The sequence below is a fragment of the Glycine soja genome, chromosome 7, assembly GCF_004193775.1.
Source record: "Glycine soja cultivar W05 chromosome 7, ASM419377v2, whole genome shotgun sequence".
In the NCBI taxonomy this organism is placed as follows: Eukaryota; Viridiplantae; Streptophyta; class Magnoliopsida; order Fabales; family Fabaceae; genus Glycine; species Glycine soja.
The window spans coordinates 39,577,357-39,604,263 of record NC_041008.1 but is presented as its reverse complement, the minus strand read 5'-3'; the positions used below and the strand labels follow the sequence as shown (position 1 = coordinate 39,604,263).

At 31.0% G+C, this 26,907-nt stretch overlaps 3 protein-coding genes across 3 annotated transcripts; 1 reads left to right on the top strand and 2 right to left on the bottom strand.

Annotated features, from left to right (window-relative positions):
- The first annotated feature begins 4,203 nt into the window (after window positions 1-4,203).
- Window positions 4,204-4,515, top strand: LOC114420678. Its single transcript, XM_028386510.1, has one exon. The coding sequence runs from the start codon at window positions 4,204-4,206 to the stop codon at window positions 4,513-4,515; it is 312 nt and encodes a 103-aa protein (XP_028242311.1).
- Window positions 4,516-12,517: 8,002 nt separating this feature from the next.
- LOC114419613 (phospholipase A1-IIgamma-like) lies at window positions 12,518-14,767 on the bottom strand. The gene is made up of 2 exons (XM_028385334.1): window positions 14,050-14,767; window positions 12,518-13,346 (listed from the first exon to the last, which is right to left on the bottom strand). The coding sequence occupies exons 1-2, from the start codon at window positions 14,617-14,619 to the stop codon at window positions 12,816-12,818; spliced, it is 1,101 nt and encodes a 366-aa protein (XP_028241135.1). The 5' UTR covers window positions 14,620-14,767; the 3' UTR covers window positions 12,518-12,815.
- A 2,270-nt stretch (window positions 14,768-17,037) lies between these two features.
- Window positions 17,038-19,477, bottom strand: LOC114420305 (phospholipase A1-IIgamma-like). Its single transcript, XM_028386241.1, has 2 exons — window positions 18,848-19,477; window positions 17,038-17,896 (listed from the first exon to the last, which is right to left on the bottom strand). Exons 1-2 carry the CDS (start codon window positions 19,424-19,426, stop codon window positions 17,249-17,251), a joined length of 1,227 nt encoding a protein of 408 aa, XP_028242042.1. The 5' UTR covers window positions 19,427-19,477; the 3' UTR covers window positions 17,038-17,248.
- Between the last annotated feature and the right edge of the window lie 7,430 nt (window positions 19,478-26,907).

Genomic DNA, 26,907 nt, shown 5'->3' with positions numbered 1-26,907 from the left:
GTTACTCAATTTTCAAAATTTTGCTCCTATATTATTGTTAAACAATTTTGTTTTAAAAATTAAATGATAAAATGCACAAAATTTTACATGTTGGATGACAAAATGTGTAAAAAAAAATTGATAACAAAATGGGTGAAATTTTAAAAGTTAGGTGACAAAATATGCAAATTTCATAATTTAGTAATAAAATTTGTAAAAATATAAAAGATGAAAGACAAAAAGTGCAATTCCGCCCTTTTAAAATGTATGGGGTGTTTGGTTTTATGTTATGGGAAAATGGACGTAGTTAAAGTGAAGTTACTTAGAATAACTTTCATGTATTTTGATAAAATTTTATGTGAATTTTTAATAAGCATTGTTGATGAGATTCCAAACAAGCACAAAGGGTAAGGATTAATATGAGATTTGTCAAAATAGATCGTCTAACCTAACAGGCCAAGCATTAAAAATAAGTTGGCTTGGAGCTTGTTAGGTTCCATGACTGGAATCACAAAACTTGAGTTTAGAACTAATAAAATTTGATTATGATTTTGATAAACATGTTTGCCACTTTCCTTATTAACATGTTTTAGGGGAATAAATTTGAGTTTGTGTTGATGTTACTTTGAGGAACTTTTGCCTCAGATAAAAAATTTATATTAAATTTACTCCTAATTCTTCCTGTCCCTACCCAAAATTCTTATCGGTTGTGTTTTATTCGGCCTGGCTTGTTGCCCCCATTGGGTTGGGCAAAATTGGTCCTTTTTTTGTTTTATTTTGTCTAAATTCATATAAAATTAAAATAGGCTCCTTTCCTCTTTCAGATGGTGTTCAGGCCAAAATACATTTCACCCTTTATTATTTCATATGGTTGAAAACTTCCATAGCATAACATTAAAATACAGAAAGAAAACAGCTGGAGTGGGGAATTGAACACGAGAAGTGGTTGGGTGTGAGGTAAGTAGTATAGTACTAGATTTGTCTCAGAATGAGTGTCTGAATTGAAGTCGAGGGCTCCGTGACTGTGGTTTGTAACAAAGCAGATAGAGATTACTCACTCTTTCTGCCTCCTCCTCCAACCAAGGTAAATGTTGAAAATAATTTAAGTCTTACATTCTAAGAGTAACATATCTTCGTGACTGCATGAACAACCTCTTTCTCTCTTCATACCCAAGTACTTTGATCCTTGTTTGCTATTCTGTCTACTCTAAGTTAGGGGTGTGAATAGGTCAGGGCCAGGTCAGACTTTGAAAGGCCTGAGCCTAGCCTACGATGAATCTTTGAGGCCTGAACCTGACCTATAGCCTATCAAAGACTTTTATTTTGGTTCGGCTTGACCTTTTTAAAAGTCTGACCTGGTCTGATAGCCTTTTTAAAAGTCTTCTTCACAATAAATATGAGGAATATAAAATGACACATGACTCACTCCTAAATTGTAATTAAAGTCTTTGATTATAGGAATAAAAGTTATGAAGTAGTAATGTGTAATTAAAGTCTGATAGTTTCAAAAAAAAAATTAATTGTATCCAAAAAATAATATTATATATTGGTACCCAAAAAATAATATATATATATATATATTATAAGGCTTTTTAATAAGTCTAAATCTGATCTATTTAATTTAATAGGCTTTTAAAAAAGTCTGAGCTTACCATTTTAATTAGATAGATCAGTTTAGGCCAGACTTTATGTAGGTCAGGTCGTAGGTTCCTGTAGACCGGTCTGATCATGCAAATTTAATGGTAATTCAATGACATTACTAGGGAACCATCTCTTAATTACGAACTTGGGCCTGGAGTTTAAACCAAGAATTAATTAATTAATTAATTAATTTGTCTACAAGTACTTTGTCACTATATGTCAACGTACGTAAGAGTAGCTTTTAAATTATTTACTATTTATTATTGTCTAGGGTTATAGACTTATAATACATAATTCAAACAGTAATTCCGCATAAAAAAATAAACAGTAATTATTTTTTTTTATATTTATTTATATGTCTTTTATTTGCTATCTATTATTTTTTTAAGAATATAAAATTAAGACGTCATAAAATTTTAAAATGATACATAAATAAATAAAATAGTTTTTTCTCTTCAAATGTCCTAGTAACAGATAAAAAATGATAATATCTTCAAGGAACAATTTCAATTGACGAAAACGAATCACTTTAAAAACAACAAATTGCAAAGAATCAATCTAAGAGCATGTATAGTTATATAGATGGACTGTTTATTTTAATTTTATGAGTTTTATAATTTTACATATATTTAAATAATTTACAAAAAATCACTCCAATAGTAAGACTATTAAAGTATGTGCTTAACTTAATTTTACTGGTCTTATAATATTTGAAAAATATATTATTTATGGTTTAAATGTTTTAAACAACTCCATGTCATCTACTCCAATGGAAGAAAAAAAAGTTAAACAAAGAGAAACTCATATTTCTGTTGTATTGTTTAACATAAGATTTCTAGTGAGAAGCAAAGAACAACTCCTTAAGGCTGGCTAAATTTTTATCACCACGATCATCTGATATCATTTAATTATTTTCTTGACATTAACCTCTAAGAGCATATCCAATGGGAGTTCTTACATGTTTTCAACAAAAACATACTATCATTTGTACATTATTAAACAGAATATTATTTCTATAGTACATATTGTTTTAATAATATTCTATTTTGAATTTTTTTAGTAGCTTGATTTAAATTTTTAGTTTAAATTTATTTTATTAAATATGAATATTAAAAATTTAAATTAATAAAAAAATAAAAAATAACGGAAGGTATGTTTTTCCATAGAAATTTTAAAAAGTGGGGATGCAAATAGCAAATAGGATGTGAGAGTAGCAACCCCTTTCCTGCTTCGTCTATGATATAGCCCACCAGCTACCAGTTCATTATGTTCGTCCAATTACAAGGGCAGCACTCGATCCAAAAACAAAAACAAAAGCATCCAGCAAAGTGTTTTCTTTTGTATGAAAATTTAAAAGTCCAACAGTATATATAAGAAACAAGCAATTGGAATCAACAATTGTTATTCTTGCTTTGACATGTGATAACTGCTTCACTTTTTGACAAAATATTTCTAAGTTTCACAACATGGTTTATAAATAGCTATTTTTATTTCCATGATAAATGATATATATATATATATATATATATATATATATATAGAGAGAGAGAGAGAGAGAGAGAGAGAGAGAGAGAGGAAATATATCTCTACTACGTGCTATAGGACCCCCATTGTCTCACAGGGGCTTAACTAAACTACATTTTGACACTCCTTGTGCATTATTAAGAATCCAATAAATATGTTTTGCCAGTAATAAAAATAAAGTATGCAGATTCATTTAGGACACTTTACGTGATTATAATTTATGTGTGTACACACAAAACACTGAAACACTCAAAATGCAAATATAGTCTTAATAATTTTAGGGCACTTCCTATGCCTATATTTTATATAAAAGTTTCTTCTTTGCCGACTTAAAAAAAATAGTCTTAATAATGCATTTTAATTAAATTCTCCGTTTAAAATCAACATATTTCTTTATGGGAAAAATGAATATTATTAAAAACACGCAACCTTAGCACAAATTAACACGTTTTTTATATAAAAAAAAGGTCAAATAGGAATAAAATTAAATAAAAATGGATAATTAATAACAAAATCCTACATTTCAATTACATTATGTTGATATGAGTAGAATTGAGTTTCAAGCATTTGAGTAAGATTTTAGACTAAAGTCTAATGAAGGAGAAAAGCAGAGTCGGATAGACCTCATTATAGTAGTGTATTATTTGGCATAAATTAATCAAGGACAAAAATTAATGAATACTTTAGACTTATAATATATTGGGATTAGATGATTTCTCTACCATTTGTATTTCCTTTATTTTCTTTTTAGTCCTTTAGTTAATAACTAATTTTGTTAGTCAGTTATTGATTTACCTTCTTAGTTAGTTAGTTAGTTATCTTTCGAACCGTAGCTTTGCTTGTCTTTATAGCAACTCTTGTAATCATTTTTTGGTGATTTTTTTTTTTATCAATGCATAAGGAGAATTTTCCAGAAACTATTTTCCCCTCCAAATTCAGTTCATGTTCTTTCAAGGTATCATCCCTTCACATGAAGCCTTCTTCGTTCATCATCCTTCTGTGTTTGTTCATCTGAAATTCAATTTCGTTTTCGATTCTTCTTGCTTTTCTTGATCGATCATGACTATTAACAATCAACATTCAACTTCTGATCACATTGTCAATCCTGCCAATCCATATTTTCTTCATCCTGGAGAAAATACTGTCGTTGTTCTTGTTTCGCCACCATTGACAGAAAGCAATTTTCATCAATGGGAATGTGATATGGTTGTGGCGCTTGAATCCAAGAACAAAGACCATTTTCTTTTTGGCACACTTCCTTGTCCTCCACCAACAGATCCAATGCATGAAGCTTGGCGGCGTTGCAATTGCATGGTGATGTCATGGCTCACTCGTTCCATGAGTCCTGTTATCAAACAATCGGTGATGTGAATGGATTCAGCTTTTTAAATCTGGAAAGATCTCAAAGATCGATTTTCACATTCTGATAAGTTTCGCATTGATGATCTTCAAGATCAAATCCAAAATTGTAAGCAAGGTAGCTCAAGCATTTCTGAATACTATACTCGTCTAAAGATTCTATGCAAAGAACTAGAAATGTATAGATGTTTTTTGTTGTGTACATGTTCTAGTCCTTGTTCCTGTGGGCTCATTTCCAAACTTAAGAAAGAACGTGAAGATGACTGTGTGATCCATTTTTTGCGTGGCCTTAATGATTTGTATGCATCTGTCAAATCTCAAAGTCCTGGTTATGGAACCTATGCCTTCCTTGGTTAAAACTTTTTCTCTTATACATCAGCATGAAAGAGAGTTTATTGGTGATTTTACTTCACAATCACCTACGAATACTGTTGCTTTTTCCTCAGTCAATGACAATACAATGTCACCTTCTCTAATAAAAGTTTTTCCAATAATCACAAGGTTCCTAGTAATTCTGGTAAAGGACCTAAAGGCAATAAGCTTTGTACTCATTGTGGAAAAACCAACCATACTATTGAAACATGCTTTTTCAAGCATGGATTTCTTGTTGGATATAGGAATCATGGTAAAGGAGGCTCTTCAAATTTCAAGTCTTCTGCTAGCATGGCTGAAGTAGATTTTGATATAACTTCACAAATTGTTGCTTTGGAGGATAGTTCAACCTAAGATCAGTTTCGTTTGTCCAAAGACCAATACAATGCCATCATAGCTCTTCTTCAACAAACCAAGGATTCTTCTACTTTTATTAATCACATTCAACATTCTATGGTTAATCAGTCAGGTATTGACCCTTCTCTCTGGATTCTTGACAGTGGTGCCACAGATCACATATGTCCTAATAAATCTTCTTTTTCCTTTCTTAAGAAAATCAAACCTATTCACGTTAGACTTCCTAACAATAGTTTTGTTACTGCTTTCTTTGTTGGTGATATTCACTTAGGTGATTTGCTTTTGAAGAATGTTCTGTATGTTCCTAATTTTTTTGTTCACGTAGTTTCCATTTCTAAACTGCTTCATACCATTGATTGCTTAGTTCTTTTTTGTAAATCCTTTTGTCTCATTGTGCAGACCTCCAACTTCAAGATGATTGGAGTAGCTATGCAACACCATGGTCTTTTTCATCTATAGGATTCCAGTGATTTGAAGTCTTTTTCTTTTTCTACAGATTCTTGTATTGTTTTGGACAAAAATTCTACTCCAGATTCTATTGTAAATGCTACTGATAGTACCATGTTATGGCATTCTAGGCTAGGCCATACCTCAAATAAAGTTTTGCAAGAGCTATGTTCTCAATACAATGAAATTTCATTTGATTCTATTCAGTCTTGTGACATTTGCCATTATGCTAAACAAAAGAAGTTGCCCTTTTCACTTAGTACTACTGTTAGTTCAAAGTTTTTTGACTTAATTCAGGTTGATATTTGGGGTCCCTATTTTATTCCTTCTTTTGAAGGTCATAGATATTTTTTAACTGTTGTTGATGACTTCAATAGATTCACTTGGATCTACTTATTAAAGACTAAAGTCGTGGTTAAAGCTGTTCTTCCAAATTTTATACTTTTCATTCAAAATTAGTTTTCAGTTAAATTGAAGAAATTCAGATCAGATAATGATAGGGAAATCTGTTTAATAGATTTTCTCAACTCACATGGCATCTTTCATGAGACCTCTTGCCCTGAGACTCCTCAACATAATGGTATTGCTGAGAGAAAACACCAACATCTTTTAAATGTTGGTCGTGCTTTGTTATTTCAATTTAAACTCCCTATTCATTTTTGGTCTTATGCTATTAGACATGCCGTCTATATTATCAAATGGTTACCATCCTTTTTTTTACCTCATAATAAAACTCGTTTTGAACTTATTTTTGGTTCTAAACCTGATTTCTCAAACCTCAGAACTTTTGGTTGCTCGGCTTTTGCTCACACTTTGGATTCAGGCAGAACTAAGTTTGATAAAAGAGCTTCCAAGTGCATTTTCATTGGTTACAAAACTGGTACAAAAGGTTATCTTCTCTTTAATCTTTATTCTCATTCCTTTCTTGTTTCAAGAAATGTGATTTTCTATGAGAAAGTTTTTCCTTTTGTTGTTGACAACACTGATCATGGAACTTCCGATGGTATTTCTACTGATTTGTCTAATTTTGATTCCCTTGTTGATGTTGATATTTCTACTCAAACTCAAGATTCTCATCAACATTTATCTGATTAGAATCATGTAATAGACCCTTTGTCCATTTCTTCTACTGAATTTTTTTCTCACAATGGTACACTTCCAATCACTGTAAGTCCTGTAAGATTTTCTACTAGACTCAAGAAACCTCCTAGTTATTTTTCTGATTACCACTATGGCAATATTTCTTCTCATTTTGCTTCTACTCATTCTACAACTCCTTATCCTTTGCAATATGTTCTTTCTTATTCTAAATGTTCTACTAATCATACTTCTTTTTGCATGTCTATATTTGCTCATCCTGAGCCTTATTCCTTCAAAGAGGCCAACAAACTTGACTGCTGGAAAGAAGCTATGATGGCAAAACTGCAGGCTCTTCAGGCTAACAACACTTGGTCTTTGGTTAAACTTCCTTCAGGAAAACCTCTTGCGGGTTGTAGATGGGTTTACAAAGTTAAGCACAAAGCAAATGGTACCTTGGAAAGATATAAAGCTAGGTTGGTAGCTCAAGGTTTCACTCAAACAGAAAGGGTTGATTTCTTTGAAACTTTTTCCCCAATTGCCAAATTGACCATTGTACGATTTCTCTTATCTATTGCTGTTGCAAATAATTGGTTTCTTCAACAACTTGATGTGGATAATGTCTTTTTACATGGAGACCTTCATGAGAAGGTTTACATGAAACCTCCCCTGGTATGCCCATTTATGATCTTAGTCTTGTATGTAAGTTGCATAAATCTCTGTATGGCCTCAAACAAGCTAGTAGGCAATGGAATCAAAAGTTGACTTCTACCCTTCTTCAACTTGGCTATGTTCAAAGCATTTCAGATTATTCCTTGTTTGTCAAACAAACTCTTTCTTCCTTTACAACATTATTAGTTTATGTTGATGATGTTGTCCTTACTGGAAATAGTCTAGTTGAAATCAAAGTAGTCAAATAGCAGCTTCATGATCAGTTTCACATCAAATATTTGGGTGATTTAAAGTTTTTCTTGGGCTTTGAGGTTGCACGATCTAAGACTGACTTGATTTTGAATAAGAGAAAGTATTGCTTAGAAATACTTTATGAATTTGGTCTTACTGATTGCAAATCAGCCAATTCTCCTGCCAATGCTTCTGTTAGATTGAACTCTGATGAGGGAGATCTTCTAGAGGATGTCACTTCTTTCAGGAGACTTATTGGAAGACTTCTTTACTTAACCAATACCCGACCAAACATTGCTTTTGTTGTGCAACAAGTCAGTCAGTTCGTTTCCAAGCCTAGAACTCCTCACTTATAGGATACCTTAAGAATTCTGAGATATTTGAAGGGTGCTCTAGGCTTAAGTCTTTTCTATCCTGTTGATAATGACATGAAGATCCAAGCTTTCTCTGATTTTGATTGGGCTACATGTCCAGTCGCAAGTCAGTCACTGGCTATTGTGTTTTTTTTTTTTTTTTTTTTTTGTAATTCCTTGATTTCTTGGAAGGCTAAGAAGCAATCAACAGTTTCCAGGAGCTTTACTGAAGTTGAGTATAGAGTTCTTGCTTCTCTTACCCGTGAATTATAATGGCTAAAGTATCTTTGTGATGATCTTCATCTCTCTAGTCCTGTTCATTTTTGCACTTTTTCTGATAATGAATCTGCAATTCAGCTTGCAAAGAATCCCTTTTTTCATGAAAGAACAAACATTGTCCACCTTGAGAAGGGATATTAGGATTAGATAATTTCTCTACCATTTGTATTTCCTTTATTTTCTTTTTAGTCTTTTAGTTAATAACTAATTATGTTAGTTAGTTATTGACTTACATTCTTAGTTAGTTAGTTATCTTCTAAACCATAGCTTTGCTTGTGTTTATAACAACTCTTGTAATGATGTTTTGGTGATTTTTTTTTATCAATAAGGAAAATTTTCCAGAACTGTTTTTCCCTCCAAATTCAGTTATGTTCTTTCATAATATATAAAAGAAAAATACAAAACCCTACATGTTTACATTTGTTTCCAGATTTTTCAATTATTTTATTTATTTTTAAACATTTGGTCGATGACTATCATGTTTTTAGTCAATCCTAATATAATAGAGAAGCTTAATACACTTACCTAAATTTTGTTGTTTACACCACATGAGTGATCACCTAGCTAACACCCTCACTTGTTTGTCTAAAATATTTTCCCAGCCTTGAGAATTATATTTAGAAGGGTGATTAAGAAAGTACTACAAAAACGTAAAAGAGTTAACGAATGTCTTGAAAAATATAAGTTAAAATTTAATACAAAAAATTCTATTAGCAAAATAACGATTGAATATATTGACAATGTTAAATATTATGTTTATTTTTGTAATTATTTGATTATGTTCTTATAATCCTCTCCCATAGAAACGAAGTCATTTTTTACGAGTATTAGTTTTCTGTGTAAACAATGTCAAAGAAAGTAGCCTTTGTCTTTATTAATGACATCTAGAACGTCAAGCGTCTTATTATGGCAGGTAAGAAATTGTATACCAATATCCTAGTCAGAAAAGGTTGCCGAGCCCCATAAAAACAGAGACAAGAGTCAAAGAGAACAAAACATTTTCCGCTTTTTTATTTGAGTAAACTATTACTATAATTTTAGTTCCTTAAATTGTTTGAGTAAGACTATTATTTAGCAGGTGGGAATAGGAAGAAAGACTTGCATCATGTTGAAGGAAATTCTCGCATATTCCTTTGTCGATTCATGGATTTTTATATTCTTATTCATAAATAATACAGAGAATTGACGTACGCATGGCTGCCGAGAACGACGTCATTGATTTAGAAAGAAAAAACGATCCTTGAAGTTGCAACCACTTCATTTTTTCTATTAACCACGCTAATCAAATTGCTAATCGTCTTCACATATCTTGTGGCCGATTAAGAGTATTATTGGATACATAATCTTGTGTAGATCCAAGCAAAGCATGGGAAAGTGATTTTGCCAAACTCTTACAAATAGCATAAATGGCACAAGTTTTATGCAAGTAGCAAGCGTGAATAATATTAAATTAAGTTCTTTTTCTTTACTAAGGACAACATTTGATATTATATTTCACTGAGGAACCGTATGTGAGAAACCTCGTATTATAATTACACCCCTCATGGGACGTCTACTATTTTCTTCTGTATGTGGACCGCAATACTCTCCCGTGTTAAGTGAGGTCCATTTTGAAGAAATGAAATCGAAAGAAAAGAAATTTGAGAGGAAAGAAAATATGTATGACGATATTTTTTTATTTGGTTGAAGAAAAAATAGAAGGAAAATTTTAAAAAAAGTTGACTTCAAGGAATAAAAATTTTAATTTTTTTTCCTTTTACTTTTTCTCCAATTTAAATTTCAATTTTTTTTCTCCCTCATTTTTTTTTCTATCAAACATGGGGTAAATTTTAGGAATGTCAAAGTTACCCAGATTTTACTGATACCTGCAAAGATATCTGCAAACAAAGAGGGCAATGATCCGTATATGGGAGCTAGGTATGGAAACAAGCATTTACCTGCGAATTTATGCAGGTACAGATACTATAAGACACATCCTATCCTGCACATGTCTCTCACACACATATATGTATTGATAATTGTTTTGCATACTTAGTTTGTTACACTTAAATTACATAACAATTATCTAATTTTTTTTCTTTTAATGCTCCTTTTGACCTAAAAAGATAGGAGTTTAGGTTCTTTTTCATTTTTAGTTTAAGAATGCTAAAGTTAGTGAATTTATAGTATTTTGTTTTATTTTGTAGAATTTTAGTACATAAACCAAGGACTGGAAGATGTGTGAAGAATTGAAGCACTATACTTAGTGCGCCAATGTGAGAGGCCAAGGTGGAGAAACACGTGTCAAGTGTCTGGTGGTTTTCTCAAGCCAACTGTACGTACATGTGTGCTAAGCACGCATATGCAGACTCAACACACAATCACTTAAGTCAGTTGTACTATGCATGTGCGCTTAGCTCACACATGTAAGATTAGTGCATAATGATTTTTTGAAAAGCATGGCAATGCAACGTTTTGAGAGGTTTTATAAGGGGTGCATTATTTCATTGGGGAGAGTTCGTCTAGGACACGTTTCTGAAGAAAAAAAAATCCACTTTAGCAGCTCTTCATCTTCCATTTTCTCCATTTTCTTTCTTTCATCTTCTTGTTTTGAGTCTCTCGTGACCATGAGAGGCTAACTTACCCATTGTTGGAGACTTGGATACAAAAACTTTGTGATGTAATGATTTTTACTATCTATTTAATGTTATTTCAGTATTATTGCTTCTTTTTTTATGTTTATTGCTTTGTTTATGATTTGATCACTCATATACATGTATGTTACAGGGTTGTAACCATTGAAAATGTTTTTACTCTAAGAACTTGAAGGAACTTCTAAGTAACCCATATCTAGTGTTAATTAGCTTTATTTATGCATCTTTATTCTTAAAGAAAGTTAGTTGGTTTAGTTTTATTAGGGATTAGGAGTGAAATCAAGTGATTTAGGCTCTTTCACATGAGAGATCTTGTTTAAAGTAGTTTAATTGGTGACTGCAATAGTTGAAATAACTTTAAATGGTGAAAAAAAATCTTAACATTGCATTAAAAGTACTTTTGGTAGGTCAAACACCCGAAACGTCTACAAAATCTACACCAAGTGTCATTTTTCAAATCCAAAGTGTTTGTTTTTCTTGTCTCTTGGATATTGCTCTCTTTTTAATTATATCCTTTGTTATCATTGAATTTTACAATTTTGTCTTCTAACTATGAAATATAACTGCTTGTAATCCTTCTGTTGCTTAAAATTTGATATATATATATATATATATAAACTTTAATTCCAATCAAAGTTCATATGAACTCGACACTCGGTCTTATCGTTTATTATTATTTTGATGAATTGATACACTTGTCAAAGAGTTAACACATACCATACATATATATATATATATATATATATATATATATATTATAAGTCATTTAAGTAAATAATATATATTATATCTATAATTTTTTGTGAAAAATAATTATATATGATGTTGAAGCTTAATTAATTTTTTTTGTTATAAATTAGAACATTAATTTTAAAAATTGTTATGTTAAATGATTATTTTTGTAATGTGTGTTTATGACTAGAGCTTGAACGAATTAATATTATGTTTATTTATTTTTAATATTATCTGTGAATACTTTTAATGTTATATTTTTTTAAATTTAAAAATATTTTTATAATTTACTTGAAGTAATTATTTTGATTAATTAATTAGCTTATTTATTAACTTTATACATAACTAAAGTATGGGTTGCGGGTGCATGCCTCAGTATATAGGTAACCAATAATATATGGGATAAAAATTAAAGTTGCTACCCTTTGGGTAAGAGACCAAGTACAAATTATTTTTTAAAGGTAGGTATAGGATAGGTACTATAAGATCCTATCTAGGACCTAGCAAGGATCATTCCTTCAAGGATACTACTAACTATTAGTTAATGGGTGCTGTAGATAGGAAAATTTGGGTCTCTTTAGGAAACGGGAAATATTGCATATATGTTATATTAAATACTTATAATGTTTAATTATGTTAAATGAGATTTTCATGAATTCAAGAATGATAATTAAATGACTGTCTTATTTATATTCCTTCTAAATAAAATAATTTTTTATTGATAAATATTAATTTTTTTAACAAATGAGATCAAATTTATGACTTTTTTCATCTTTCATTATCTCTTAATGTAATTCATCTTATATCTCGGTTTTAATTTAAACAGTGATGATCAATTTGGAAATTCTGACGAGATCAAGAGGACAAATGAATATTCCTTAAATATTTTGATACAAATAGAGCATACAGGTTTTTGGACAATGATCTAAAATGAAAAAAATAAAACGGAAAAACTATATAATATACAAGCAATACTCATTACATTGAAACTTTATTTCACATTACGTCGCCCCTTACAGAAACATAAACAACTAGCAAAGAGGGCATTAACACACACAACAGAACAAAACATTAATATCCTAATTAAACTGTTTATAAAATTAATTTTTTTTAATCTATAGAAATCAAAGACAATTATAAATTAAGGATTTATAATAATTCAGGCCGCCTGAGCTAGACCTGTTTCAACATGTATGGCCTGAACATCATCATGAATTTGATCCATAATTGGCCAAGTACCATCTGATTTTTTCTCTTTTGTTCCAGCAATTCCGTGCAGGTACACCTCCAAACTATGCGAACTAGCATCACTCTTCAAGAACTCTGATTTTCTAGTGTCGATCACTAACTCTTCCCCCACATGCGTGAAGCCCCAAGGAAAGAGTCTAAACGGAACTTTTGGGACATTATCTTTTTTATTACGAATACGCAATGCTCGCAAGTTCTTATCTTTGTATTCGTTGAAGATCTTCCCAAAGTGAGAGTTTCCAACACGAGGACTAGCGAATAAAAATGCTGTCACTGGACACGCTTTCGAAGGTTGTTGGTCTTTTGATATGTTCCACTTTTGGGCAACTATGTCCAGTGCACTTAAAGTTGCTAGTGCAGCACCTAAGCTGTGCCCAGTCACAGTTATGCTTATTTCTTCGTTCTTATATTCCTCCACAAGTCTTTTAACCTCTTCTTGTACCTACATAGTTGTCATAGTACAAATACTTCTAAAACATTGTCAATACTTCAGAAGAAAATTCAAACAAGCTGGCAGACCCCGAGAACAAATCAACTGAACTGAAGGCTAAGCTTAAAGCCCACCGACAACAACAAAAATAGTTGCTATTAATTTTTGCAAAACAAAAAAGGTTATGTATATTGAAGTTTTAGAAAGTTAAAAAAAAAAAAAAACTTAACACAGCTCTCTAATTTAAAGTTGAATTTTTTTTTCTTAAAATATGTATCAAGTCTCACTTATCGTTTCATCCATTCTCAATACATAATTATGTAACATTTTTATAAAATACAATACATATGGTCCAATTAAAATAAGTTTTGTAGTACGTGTATACATGTACGCTACCAAAAAAAACACTATTTTACATTGGTTCTGGAACAGTCTTGCTCATATATAACAGATGGGTTAAGTTATGGCCCATGTTGTTCCTATATATAACTTTTAATCCATGAAACGAAGATATTTTAAAAGATTGACTTACCTAATGTTGGATCTGATCTGTAAAGTGTATTTACAAACTTGGGTTGGTGTCTATTTATATCTAGGATGATTGGAGTAAATAGTGACTAACCTTTTATGCATGTAGATGGGTTTTAGGTACCCTATACCTAATATTAATACAATATATTTTATTTTGCTGATTAAAAAGCAAAAATATTGCTACCTGGTTTCTAACACTGGTAAGACCGAATTGTACATCCTCCGGGTTATTTGAGGTGTACATGGAGTAAAAGCCATCGTGTACTTGGAAAGGAGAATCAACAGCAAACATTTCTGGCGCAGGATCCAAATCGAAATTTAAATTATCAACCCATTCAGAGGCCTGAATTGTTCCTCTCCAAGTAACCACTATGTCCCTCCTCCCCAATGCTTCTTTCCCTTCATCAGTGGCAACAGCAACATACCCTATCCAATTTGTTCGCGTGTTCCATTCTTTCTTCGAAAACAAGTTCAAGATACACGCTCTAGGGGCACTGGTTTGGGAAGTTGCATATAGGAACTTGGTCACAACATACTTGAAAGGATTCCCATTTTCCAAACCAACTTTGGAAAAGAAATCACTCATAGGATATCGACAATTCCCATTCTCCGAGTTGAAGGCATCGTATGTTGCCTGAGCAAGTTGTCCATAGTGTAGTATGTAACGGCGAAGGTCTATGTCTAGAGAATCTAGCAGACCTTGCCAGTTACTTTGGCCACTAAGATCTCTCCATTTTCTTGCTATGCTATCCATTTCTTTTCAAATCTATAGGCACGATAAGAATGAAGAGCTAGAAGGCTTGTTTTCTAATTCTATTGGAATTGGATACTCTATATAGACATTAGGTCCTCTTTGAAAAAAGACCTAGTTTTGCAGCATGTCTTATTTTTAATTCATTCATACTAGTGTTGAACTTTTTTAAATGTTTAAACGCGTTAGCTACTGGCGAAGAAGCTGGTATATAAGGATTTACCACGAATGGACTCGGTCTTTTTCTTAAATTATGGTTCGTATATAAATTATGTTTTTGTTCAAGTTTTTTTAACCACGTGAAACTTATTTAAGCTTTCATGCTTTAAAAAAAACAGCTCACAATATCATTGGTTTGATTAACAAGATTGAATCTTTTTTAAACAATACTGTTGTAGTTTACAAGTTAAAAACTTGATGTGTAGGCTGAAAAAATATATGATAACTTTTGGGGTAACTTTTAATCCTACCACAAATTAAAGTGTCGTATACTCAAAAGAAACCAAATCTAACATAATAGTTAATGCTGCGTTTGGCAAATCATTTTAATTAACTTATAGTTTAATTAAAAAAAAAGTGTATGATAAACAGACTTGCATGATCACCAACTCATAAAGTCATAATGTTTTATCATACACTAGTTAAGGTAATGTTTGAGTTTGAAATACACACCATCCTCCCTGTAACCCTTGTCGCATGCAAACATCAATCCATTGGAAATTACAAGCAATTCTGCATTAAGATTAACGTCCCCATAAAAGCCATGAAGCCACTGACTCATTGCATCCCTTATCAACTCACCAGAACCCTGGTGTTATAAAGAACCTGTAACTTTTTTTTTTCACTTTTAGCATCAATACATGAAATCTATTATTTAGTACATCATTTAACATATTATTTATTTTAGGTATCAAAAAGCCTGACAACTTCCTAATTCCAAAGGACCAATTATTGAAAAAATTAAGGTCATTTTTTAATAGTATTATTCTCCGTAAACAATTTCATTGAAAGTACGTAGCCTTTGTCTTTATTAATGACATCTAGAACGTCAAGCATCCTATGGTAGGTGATAAATGGCATATTCAGCGAGTAGCAAAAACAGACAAGAGTCAAAGAGAACAAAATAAATTTCACTTTTTTATTTGAGTAAACTTTAATTTTAGTTCTTCAAATTGTGGGATAAACATAATAGTTCCTGAAATTAAAAAAATATATATGACACATGAAGATGGTTCTAGATAAACTGTGAAAGGTCAAAGCACTACTTTAAGCAACAAGCAACATCCAGAGACCTTGGATCACTGGATGTGTCCAAAAATGTTATTAATTAGAATCCTTAGGGTTATGCAACAAATTATGAAGATGGTGTTTCCACATCAGATACTGGAATCAAGCATGCCATCATACCAAAAGTGGTTTTTTATTTTTTATTTTCTTTCTCCCACGCGAACATATAACACGACTTTATTCATTATTCAGTAAAACAAGAATGGTAGGTCGTGTAGCAGATAATAACCCGACTTTTCTGAGGACAACTTTTGATATTATATTTTCATTGGCGAGGATTAAGGCCGTAGTGGTAATTAAAGAGACGATGAGTTGATTCGAGATGTGATTAGAGCCTAGAGCTTATCCACGTGACCAAGTTAATTAGATATAACTAAACTGTGGATTGAAGTATTGTGAATCGCAAATTATGGATATTATGTTAATTAGATGGCATTTCTTTTTATTATGAGTATGATGGCCGCTGAAGTCTGTATTGGAAGCAAAACTGACTATATTTTTCGAGCTATGCTGAGTGTTTGGAATCATGCATAAACATCTGATTGTTATGTATTATTGTAATTATTTTTCCATTCTTATCTATAAGATGTAATTAATTTTTTTTTTTATTAACAATAATCATAATCATTTGAAGTTTAATCATACTTAAAAGGTGTTTCATTCTTCTCTAAGAATGTACTGTAAACTAAATTACACTTATTGGATGTCAACAAATTTTTTTATATCTTACTATAAGATTTCATTTTATCTATTTTATGCATTAATTATTTTTTGACTAAAATATTCTTATTTATTTTAATATATAAGTAAATGCCACTTTAAAAAATCACTTTCTATTTCCTCCCAAAATTGGAGAAGATGAATAGGATCTCATTAATGTTAAGGAAAAATTTGAAGAAAAATTAATTTAATATTGATATCTAAATTAACTAATTTTTTTAATAAGTATAACTTAATTAATTATCTCTTATAATTAGGGACGAAAAATATAAGATTAATTCTATACGTGTATGTTCGTATGCTTGATAAGAACGGCATCATCTACTTTTTATGTCCCATTTTACTAGTGAATATGTATGTTGCTATTATATTTTTTATACAAACAGTGCACATAGGGTTTACAACAAATTTCAGAGAAAGATAAAATGAAGGAGAGATATCATATAGGGTTTACAAATACTTGTTTCATTGAAACTTTATTTCACATCACATCACCCCTTAAAAAACATAGACATATGTTTGTGTGTGGGTACGTATTAGAGTAACAACACTAGCAAAGAGGTTATTAGCACACAGAACAGAACAACATAATACACTCAATCTTTAATATTGTTTATAAATCAACCTATAATCTAGCGTGTAAGAATAGAATACCATCCTTGTTATGATCCATAAGCTTCCAAGTACCATCCTTTTGTTGAACCATACCCTTGTTCTCGTGAACCCTCCATGCCACGGGACAATGATATTCATCTTTCAAAGCATCCTTGCTCTTGTTCAGAAGCGCAATATCACGAAGACTCTCATCCAAATCGAATATTTCTCCATTTTTCCCTTGTGTTCCAGCAACTCCGTGCAAGTAAACCTCCAAGTTATGAGCACTGACCTCCTTCTTCAAGTACTTTGATTTCGTAGTGTCGATCACCAACTCTTCCCCCACATCCGAAAATCCATCCAGAAAAAACAAATGCTTAAGTGGAAGTTTTGGAACAACATCTGTTTCATTGCGAATACGCAATGCTCGCAGATGCTTGTGCCCAGTGAAGATCTTCGCAAAGTGAGAGTTTCCAACACGAGGACTAGCGAATACAAATGTTGTGACTGAACATGCTTTCTCAGGCTGGTCTTTCGGTATGTTCAACCCTTTGGCAACTATGTCCACTGCATTTATAGTCGCTAGTGCAGCACCCAAGCTGTGCCCTATCACAGTTATGCTAATTTCTTCATTCTTTCTATTATATTCCTCCACAAGTCTTCTAACCTCCTCCAGGACCTATGTTTTTAAAATTTGAAACATGATTATGTAACATTTCCAATGCTGATCTTAGGATCCATGGCAATTATATATTTATAGAGAGAGAAAAAAGAAGTCTATGGGCTAACAGTGCATGTAAACATTTTTTTATACTATTTTCTATTAAGAAATCTTCATATAATATATTTTTTTTTTTTTTAAAAAAAACTACTTTTATATAAGAGTAAATTACTAGACTTTTCCTGATATTTTTACTTACTACACTTAACATTCCTCTGTTTTGTAATTCCAAAAAAAACCTAATCTATTGCTTTGTACAACACTGGACACCCCTCCCCTCTTGCACTTTGTGTTTTTTTGCATTGCATGTGGCATCCCTCTGTTATTTTTTATTTATTTATGTTAGTTTATAATGTCAAGTAACAATATTGATTGAAAACGTAATAAGCAGGTTAATAACTCATTAATTATCATATCATTAAATAGTCTGATGGAATAATTACATGTAATTTTTTTTTGTCAGCTATGTTTTTAATTACTTATCAAATTATTAAATATATGTTATCAATTATTTTAAACATATGAGAAATTAAAAACACAATTTACCCTAAAGAAATATATATAACACGGAATACAACATCATTAGTGAATAGTGTTACTTGAAAGCATGGACTATAACAAAAAAAATATTGGATGCAATTTGAAAAAATACAAACGAGACAATAAATTAAAATATTTTTTTATAAGATTAGAATGAAAAAGTATCAGGTGTAATAAATAAAAGTCTCAAGGGACTCTATGTATTTTTTTTTTTTTGGAAAGCTGAGTCTATGTAATGTAGTTTCATATAATGATATATGATTTATTCACAATCACTTTCAGTGCTACGACCATTACACTCATTTATATTAGTAAATTGTAAGCTCTTATAACACATAGAGTTGACATATAGACTTCATTAGATGTTACCTGATGTCTAACGCATGTATCATTGAATTCTGAACCTGGTTTATTTGAGGTGTAAACGGAGTAAAAACCATGGTGTACTTTGGCACGAGCATCATCAAATATCAGTGGCGCAGAATCCAAATGGAAATGTAAATCTTGAACCCATTCTGCGGCATTAATTGTTCCTCTCCAAGCAACCACTATGTCCCTCCTCCCTAATGCTGCTTTCCCTTCATCAGTGGCCACAGCAACATACCCTATCCAATTTGATTCCTGGCTCCAAGCATCCTTGTTAAAAGACTTCAAGATAAAGGATTCAGAGGCACCAGCTTTGCAAGTTGCATATAGGAACTTAGTCACAACATACTTGAAACAATTCCCATTTTCCAAACCAACCTTGGAAAAGAAATCACTCATCGCATATCTACTGTTTCCAGCACACTTAGATGCCTTTTCTGTGTTGAAAGCATCATATGCAGCTTGAGCAAGTTGTCCATAGTGTATTATGTAACGACGAAGGTCTGTGTCTAGAGGGTCTAGCAGACCTTTCCAGTTACTTTGGCCACTTAGATCTCTCCATTTTCTTGCTATGGTATCCATTACTTTTTCAAATCTATAGGCAGGATATATTAAGTATGAGGAGTAGGCTTGTTTTATTACTATTGGATACTCTATACGTATACACGTCTCCAATTAATGAACTTATATAGACTTCGGGTCCTCTTCAAAACAAGACCTTGTTTTGCTATGGTCTTATTTTTAATTCATTCATACTAATGTTCTTCCTTGTTAATGAAGTCGTCTTGGTCTTTCTTAATTTGCTAAAATAAATGTTCTAATGTCGGTGGTCCTTGACTATCATCTATTTATAGTCCTAACCAATGTTTATACTTTATACAACATGTATTCAAATTTTACAATTTTAAAAAAATAATAATAACATCTAGTTATGCATCATATAAAAATTAACAAGAATCATGATAACTCAAACCACCAAATAATTTCTCCTCGTTAAAGGCAATGCTGGCAAGGATTTACCATGAATTGTCTCTGATTTTTTTTAAGAAGTTATTCCAATAAATAATCTGAAATATTGAAAAATCTAATATAAGAATCTTTCTTTATTGCTTGTAAGATTTATTTTCACATCATTTTCACCATTTTTATAAAAAAAAATTTCAAAACATAATTTGGGTCACATAATCAGTTTTCATGTAAGTGAATCTGATAAAAAAAATTGCATTTTGAATTAGACAAAAAATAGTTTAAAATTATGTCTCAAAATCGAAAACAGTCATTATTTTAGAAGAACTATTTTAACTCATTTTAAAAATATAAAAGATTAAATTAAATTTTTTAAAAGATAAGGAATTAAATTAAATATTATAAAAAATACTACCTTTAGTCCTAATTATAAGGTCTACTTAATTAATTTATCAAGATTAAAGAATTTGGTTAATTTAGTTGAAAACATTAAATTTATCTTAAATTAATTTTTATTTTAAAACTATCCATGTAAACAAAACTAACAAACATTAGTAGATTACATTTCTTTCATTGTCATGCCATTCTATAATTAACTTTAATGAAGAAATTTTTGTGAAAAAATTAAAGTTTAAATATGTTTTTGATCTTTGTAAGTTAATAATTTTTCACTTTTGGTCCTTGTTAGTTCATTTCTTTTAATTTTAATCTCTGTAAGTTTACATTTTTTTCAATTTTTATCTCTTATTTTTCTTATTTTTAGTCCTTGTAAGTTTCAATTGTTCTAATTTTGATTCCAGTAAACACGCATTTATAGAAATTAAAAATAAAAAATTAGACTTTTAAAGAGGCCAAACTTAAAAAAGTGTCAATTTACGTAGAATAAAGTTAGAAAAATAAAGTTATAGGAATAAAAAATGAAGAAACATTAACTTAGGAAATAAAAAACATATTCAAGTTAAAAATTAATGTATGAGATATTTTAAATTGAAACATATAAGTTATAACATACCATTTTACTTTGGACCTTATAATAAAAACATGAAATAATATAAAGAACTAAACATATACTTTATTACTTTATTCGTACGTTAATATCACTATAAATTAAGATTCCATACAAATTATCCAAACTCTACCACTAAACCGACCTTAATGGGTTAAAAGGGTCAATTCTAACCCAATAGAAAACGGTACTCAATTTAATCAAGTGGTTTAATTTAAAATGAGCATTTTTAACAAAATTTAAACAGACATAAAATAAAATCAAATGGATTCCCTTAAAAAAAACTAATATACAAAATCCTAAATGCTCATAGTTTTATTTCATTTTTCATTTTTTTTTACATTTTCTCGATGGCTTTAATGGTTCGGGTCAGTCCTAATTAATAGAGAAACTAATTATTACTTACCTGTATTTTGTTGTTTACTCTGCCTGAGTTATCACCTTTCCTTGTTTATTTAAAATATTTTTCCTTGAGAACTATATTTAGCAAGATGATGGAGAATAAAAATAATACAAAAAGATAGAGTTTTATTAACGAATGTCTTAAACAATAGTACAAGTTAAAAATTAAAATATAAATTTTTTGGTAAAATTTTGATTGAGTGTATTGAGATATATTAATCTGCTATTTTAAAAGAAGTTGCCGAGGAGATTCTCAGAAAAGACTAGAGTCACAGAGAAAAAACACAATTTTCACCTTTTTATTTTTTAATTTGTTATTGAAGATAACTAAATGAATTATAAAAAATGTCAAATATTTATATATTGTATACAATTAACGTTATCATTAATTTAAGAATTACAAGTGGTCATTTATTATAAACACAGTTGTACTGGGATGTGACAAATTTAAGTTTTGACTGCAATTAACATATGATTCAGTTTAAAGTTTCATTGGTTTGACCAATCCGATTAAATAATTTTCAAGCGTGGTTGGTTGTTATGGTTCAATTTATACCAATATTTTTAAATTTGGACCCACAATTAAACCGATGAAAACACTACTTTAAAGTTTAATGATTCAATTATGGTCAAACCAATATTAATAAAGTAATAATAATAATACATAAAATAAAAATAAAAATATAATACCATAACTTTATATTACTAAAAGCAAAAATGAAATATAATTTTATAAGTTCTTACATTCAAAAAGAAATAAAAAAGGTTCAAATCAAATATAATATAATAATTTAGTCTGAGTTTTAACAATGTACATCAATATTTAATAACAATAATTAGTTTACATTTAGAATAAAAAAGAAAATGACAAATAATTTAGGTTGATTTTTATATTTATTATTAAACATTTTTTACTAACATGTTAACAGTTTTTTTTTTCGACTTTAGACCATTTTTTTATCGTTTTTATTGTTTTTTTTTTTCTTTTTACCTTTTCCGATTCTTTGGCCAGCTTTTTGACCAGCTTTTCTCTAAGTGGATTCTGGGATTTATAGGACTGATCACTTGATCATTTCTTAGTTTTTTAGTCTAACTTACCGGAGTCAAGGTTTCAAAATATGGTTTATACATTAAAAACTTGTAAAAAGATGAGGAATAATTTTTTTTTTTATAGTAAAAGAAGACAAAATTATAAATTTGACCCCCCAGTCTATCTCCAGTTTTGGATTTGGTCCCTCGGTACTTTAATTCACGAATTTGTTCTTCCTATTTTATAAAATCATGCAATATTGGTCCCCCGGGCCATAATTGGATGTTGACCATTAACAAGTAATGTTGACTGCCACGTGTCACGTTTTTATTGAATGATGACCGTCACATGTCATATTCTGATTGGATGTCAACTCCATGAAAGATGAAATACGTTGTTATTTTCATTAACCAATCAGAACATGACACGTGACAGTCATCATCCAATAAGAACGTGACACGTGGCAGTCAACATCACTTGTTAACGGTCAACATCCAACTATGGTCTGAGAGATCAACATTGCATGATTTTACAAAATAGGAGGATCAAATTCGTGAATTAAATTACTGGAGGACCAAATTCGAAACTAAAGATAAATTAGGGGACCAAAATGCAATTTTGTCATAAAAGAGGGATAACTTTTTTGGGGCAACATTTAATTCTCCCATTAATGTTGTATACTCAAAGGAAACGAAACCTAAAATATAAAGTTAGTACTTGATCAGATTGAGTTTACCAATCATATTAGTTTTTATATTTGCTTAATTAAAATAAGTACATTTAATAAACAGTTTTTCTAAGACACTAGTTAAAGTATCCTTTGAATTTAATTATAACTTATGGTTTTTTTTAATGAACCTAGGATATTCTTTAGTTGGAAGCTAACTTAATTTTGCATAATAAATATTTTTTCATACACATGGATTTGAGAATCAAACATTTGATCACGTGTTTAAAGAATAAATTAAATATTTTTTGTCACTAAATATTTGTATTAACTTACTCATTATTGTTAATTCCCCGCACTTGTGAATCCTCCACTAATGGTGTTGAAGCCATTTAACTTATGTTTTTTTGTGTCTTTAACTTCTCTCTAATTTCATGGTTCATTTAGGTTTTAAAAATCGATCTCCTACTTCCTCCCTCAAATTTGCCCCTCATGTTCTCATACTTCCAAGGTATCCTTATCAATTTTCCTCGTTAGTGTATAACAACTATCGATATCATATCTAAAGCATTGATAAACGTACATCATTTTTACTATCATTACCGATGAACTTTTAAACAGTTGAGTCAAAAGCCTAGTATTAAATATCTTATTTCTATTGGTATTAAGAAGGGTGATTTTTCAATAATCTTTGGTTCCTTCTTTATTGTGATTCCTTTTCCTTCCCCGTATGGAGGAACCCTTCTTACTATTAGATCCGACAAGTCCCATGACTGAGCTATAGTGTATGGCTTTCGAGCCTTTTCTTCATGATTCATAATACTTATTCTCCTTTTCTTCTTAATTATTTTGACGACATAACTTCCTCAACTTCAATGTGCAAGGCCACTCGAGATTTAATTCCACCCATGTTACGACTCTCCTGTGCACTAGGGACTCACTGAATTGGCCTGCTCGTTAGCCCTTTGTGATGAACACCTTTTTATCGGGCTCTTCCATTTGCACCCTAACGCGTTGAAACACCCTTAGATAGTCCTTTAAGCTTTTCTTGGGATGTTGTTGAATATCAAAGAGGAAAACCATTATCATCTTTTTACTTATATTAGTTGTAAACTGAATCACAAATTTCTTCGAGAAAGGCTCGAAGCTAATGATTGCTCGAAAAGGAATTTTTGTAAATCAATTTTGTTTTTGTTGCTAGGTCATACTTAGGGTTAAGAGACCTAGGTAGCTCAAAAGCATTTAAGTGAGTATGCATAATTTTTCCTTAAGTAAAATGTTGGGTTACATACCCTCAACTATATTAGGTTGAGTCTCGATATTTCAGAAATGGCCTCTCATATCTGATCCAATTGTCATCCAGAGATTCTTGGGTATGCACCGACCCCAAATGTCATTACATGAAGCATTAAGATTTTAATGTAGAAGGATTCACTTTTATTCCTTATGAAACTCTTAAATTAGTTTAGTTAACGAAGACACATATAATTAGTATTTTTTGTGAATACAAACATGTCATATAAATATCACCCATGAAAGATACTCAAGTTCCAAAACATAAAGGTAGTTGTGCCCTAATGCTACATCATCAAACATCATAAACAAATCTCTAAGAAATCTCAAGGATTCCACTAAGGGAATAAATACAATATAAATCCATGAATATATATATATATATATATATATATGAACCCTAAGTAGGTCCCCACTAAGACAAAACATAAATAAAAGGTCAAAGATCGAATCTTGTCCCCAAGTCCACCACAAAGTCCATATCAATCACGAGTGACATGCTCCTCAAAAGCTACATCATAATCTTTTCCTGTGTCAAATGGCAGGATCATCACAATTCAACAGAAAATGCAAGAGTAAACTCATTTTATAAGAAAACAACATATAAGAGAAATATAGGATCACCATGTTAAAAGAGATATATAGAAATCTTCCATTTTTCCAACAACCATGGACTAATATTACTTCTCAAGTAACACATATCATTCTCAAGCCACAATTATCAATGCACATGTCTAATTATCATGTTATGCCATGCTGACTCTTTATTTCCAGAAGATTTTACCTTTTGAGTTTAACTCAAGTACATCTCTTAACATAATCGCACTTTATGATTTGATCATTCAAGGAGACTCGAGTTAACCCTGTGAAGGAAGTGTGATTTTATCGAAAATAGATGAGTATGGGTGGTGGTTTACCTTGATAAGGCTGCAATGATCTTAACCTACATAGGGACTTGTCCACTCATCCATTATAAAGTTCATTCAGTGTTAGCCACCACAACAACCTCTTATACTAGGTTGAGGGTCTTCTTGGCACCCCTAACTTACATGCCTACTCACATCCAATGTCATTCATCAACTCATGTATGTTGTGATCATACATTATATCACATCATCAATACATTCATCAATCGTCATCAATATAATTCATTTCATCAACAATTCAATCCATCACCAACTCATCATGCATATCTCATTCAACATATAATCAATTCATTATTCACATCTTGTTCAATTCATCATCAATTCATCATTCATATCATTCTCACCAATCATGAACTCTCACATAGTTCATCTAAACATCATGAAACTTTTCATAAGAAAATTTCCCATAATATCCAACACTAATGTCAACATTTGAATGTGAATTACATGATAATAACAAGACATATCAACTTCATTCATTCCATTTAAGGTTCACATACACTTCTAGAAGCATTTAAGATTGGAATTCAAATGAAATGCACAAAACAAAACTTGGCAGTCACCCACGCTTAAGCACGACTTACCATGCATTTAAGAATGGTATTTTTTTCTCCTTTCTATTAGCTTGCGCTTAAGCGCCAACTTCCAATAGCTAGCTCCCTTGTCTCGCAAAAGTGTCACCTTGGGTGTGCTTAAGTGTGACAGGTCTGCAAGTTTGTGTGTTTGCTGACAAATCTCCTCTAATGGATCCCAAATTGAATTTCAACTCAAATCTTTCATTTCCAAACATGAACATCGAATTAAAACACATTTAAGGAACCAAAAACAATTATTCAACACATAAAACATAAGATTAAAGATAGTTTAAGCTTTCCTTACCTATCAAACTCAATGAATTAGCTTTGAGATGAAAAAGAGGAATAAAGGAGGAGACTTTAGGTCCAAGATGAAAATTTTCTCTCACTCCTACAACAATTCCGCATCATCCACATCACCCCAAAATCAACAGAAAACACATTAAAACCTTGAAAATGAACATTTTTTATGAAGTTTTGAAGAGTAACTATGGAGGAAACGAAAATGGAAAATGAGAGGGAAAAGAGAATGGTCTCTTACCATTGAAATTAGTCCAATTTCAAAAAAGAAATTAAGCAACAAGGTCCTTTGTGCTGTGCAAGGGAATCAAAGCTTTAAATTCTCCAATGGAGGGTTTTCTTGGAGAGAAAGAAGAGAATGAAATAAGCATGGGTGTTTTGTTTCAGCTTTGGAATACAAGTAACAGTCTATGACTCTTCTGCTTCTCTCTCTATTTGCACCTCACTATTTCCTAAATTCACCGACTTCATTCCTACAACTCAAGGCTCATTCATTTCAACCCAAACACTCTAAGACTTACTATTTACACCTAAAACAAGGTTTTTCGCATATGTAAATATAAACATACATACAAGCACTACACAACATCATCTCATAATAATTAATAAATTATAAAGCTTAAATTAAAATTAATTCCTCTTGTAATTTAATTAAATCACTTGTAAAAACAATTACGAAAACATAATCTTACAAGGCGTGCCCTCAGAGTGGTGGTATCAAGAATATTTATCATGGCCTTGTGACATGGCTAGAGGGCAGTGTCAACGATTAACTTGCAGGGGAGTTGGTTGGAAACTGAATCGACAATGCCAGAGACCATGATTGTAGCCTCAAAATCTCCTAAGGGAAAGGTTGGAAACCTTTTGGGGTGCCCATGTCCCTTATGTTGCCTTGTCT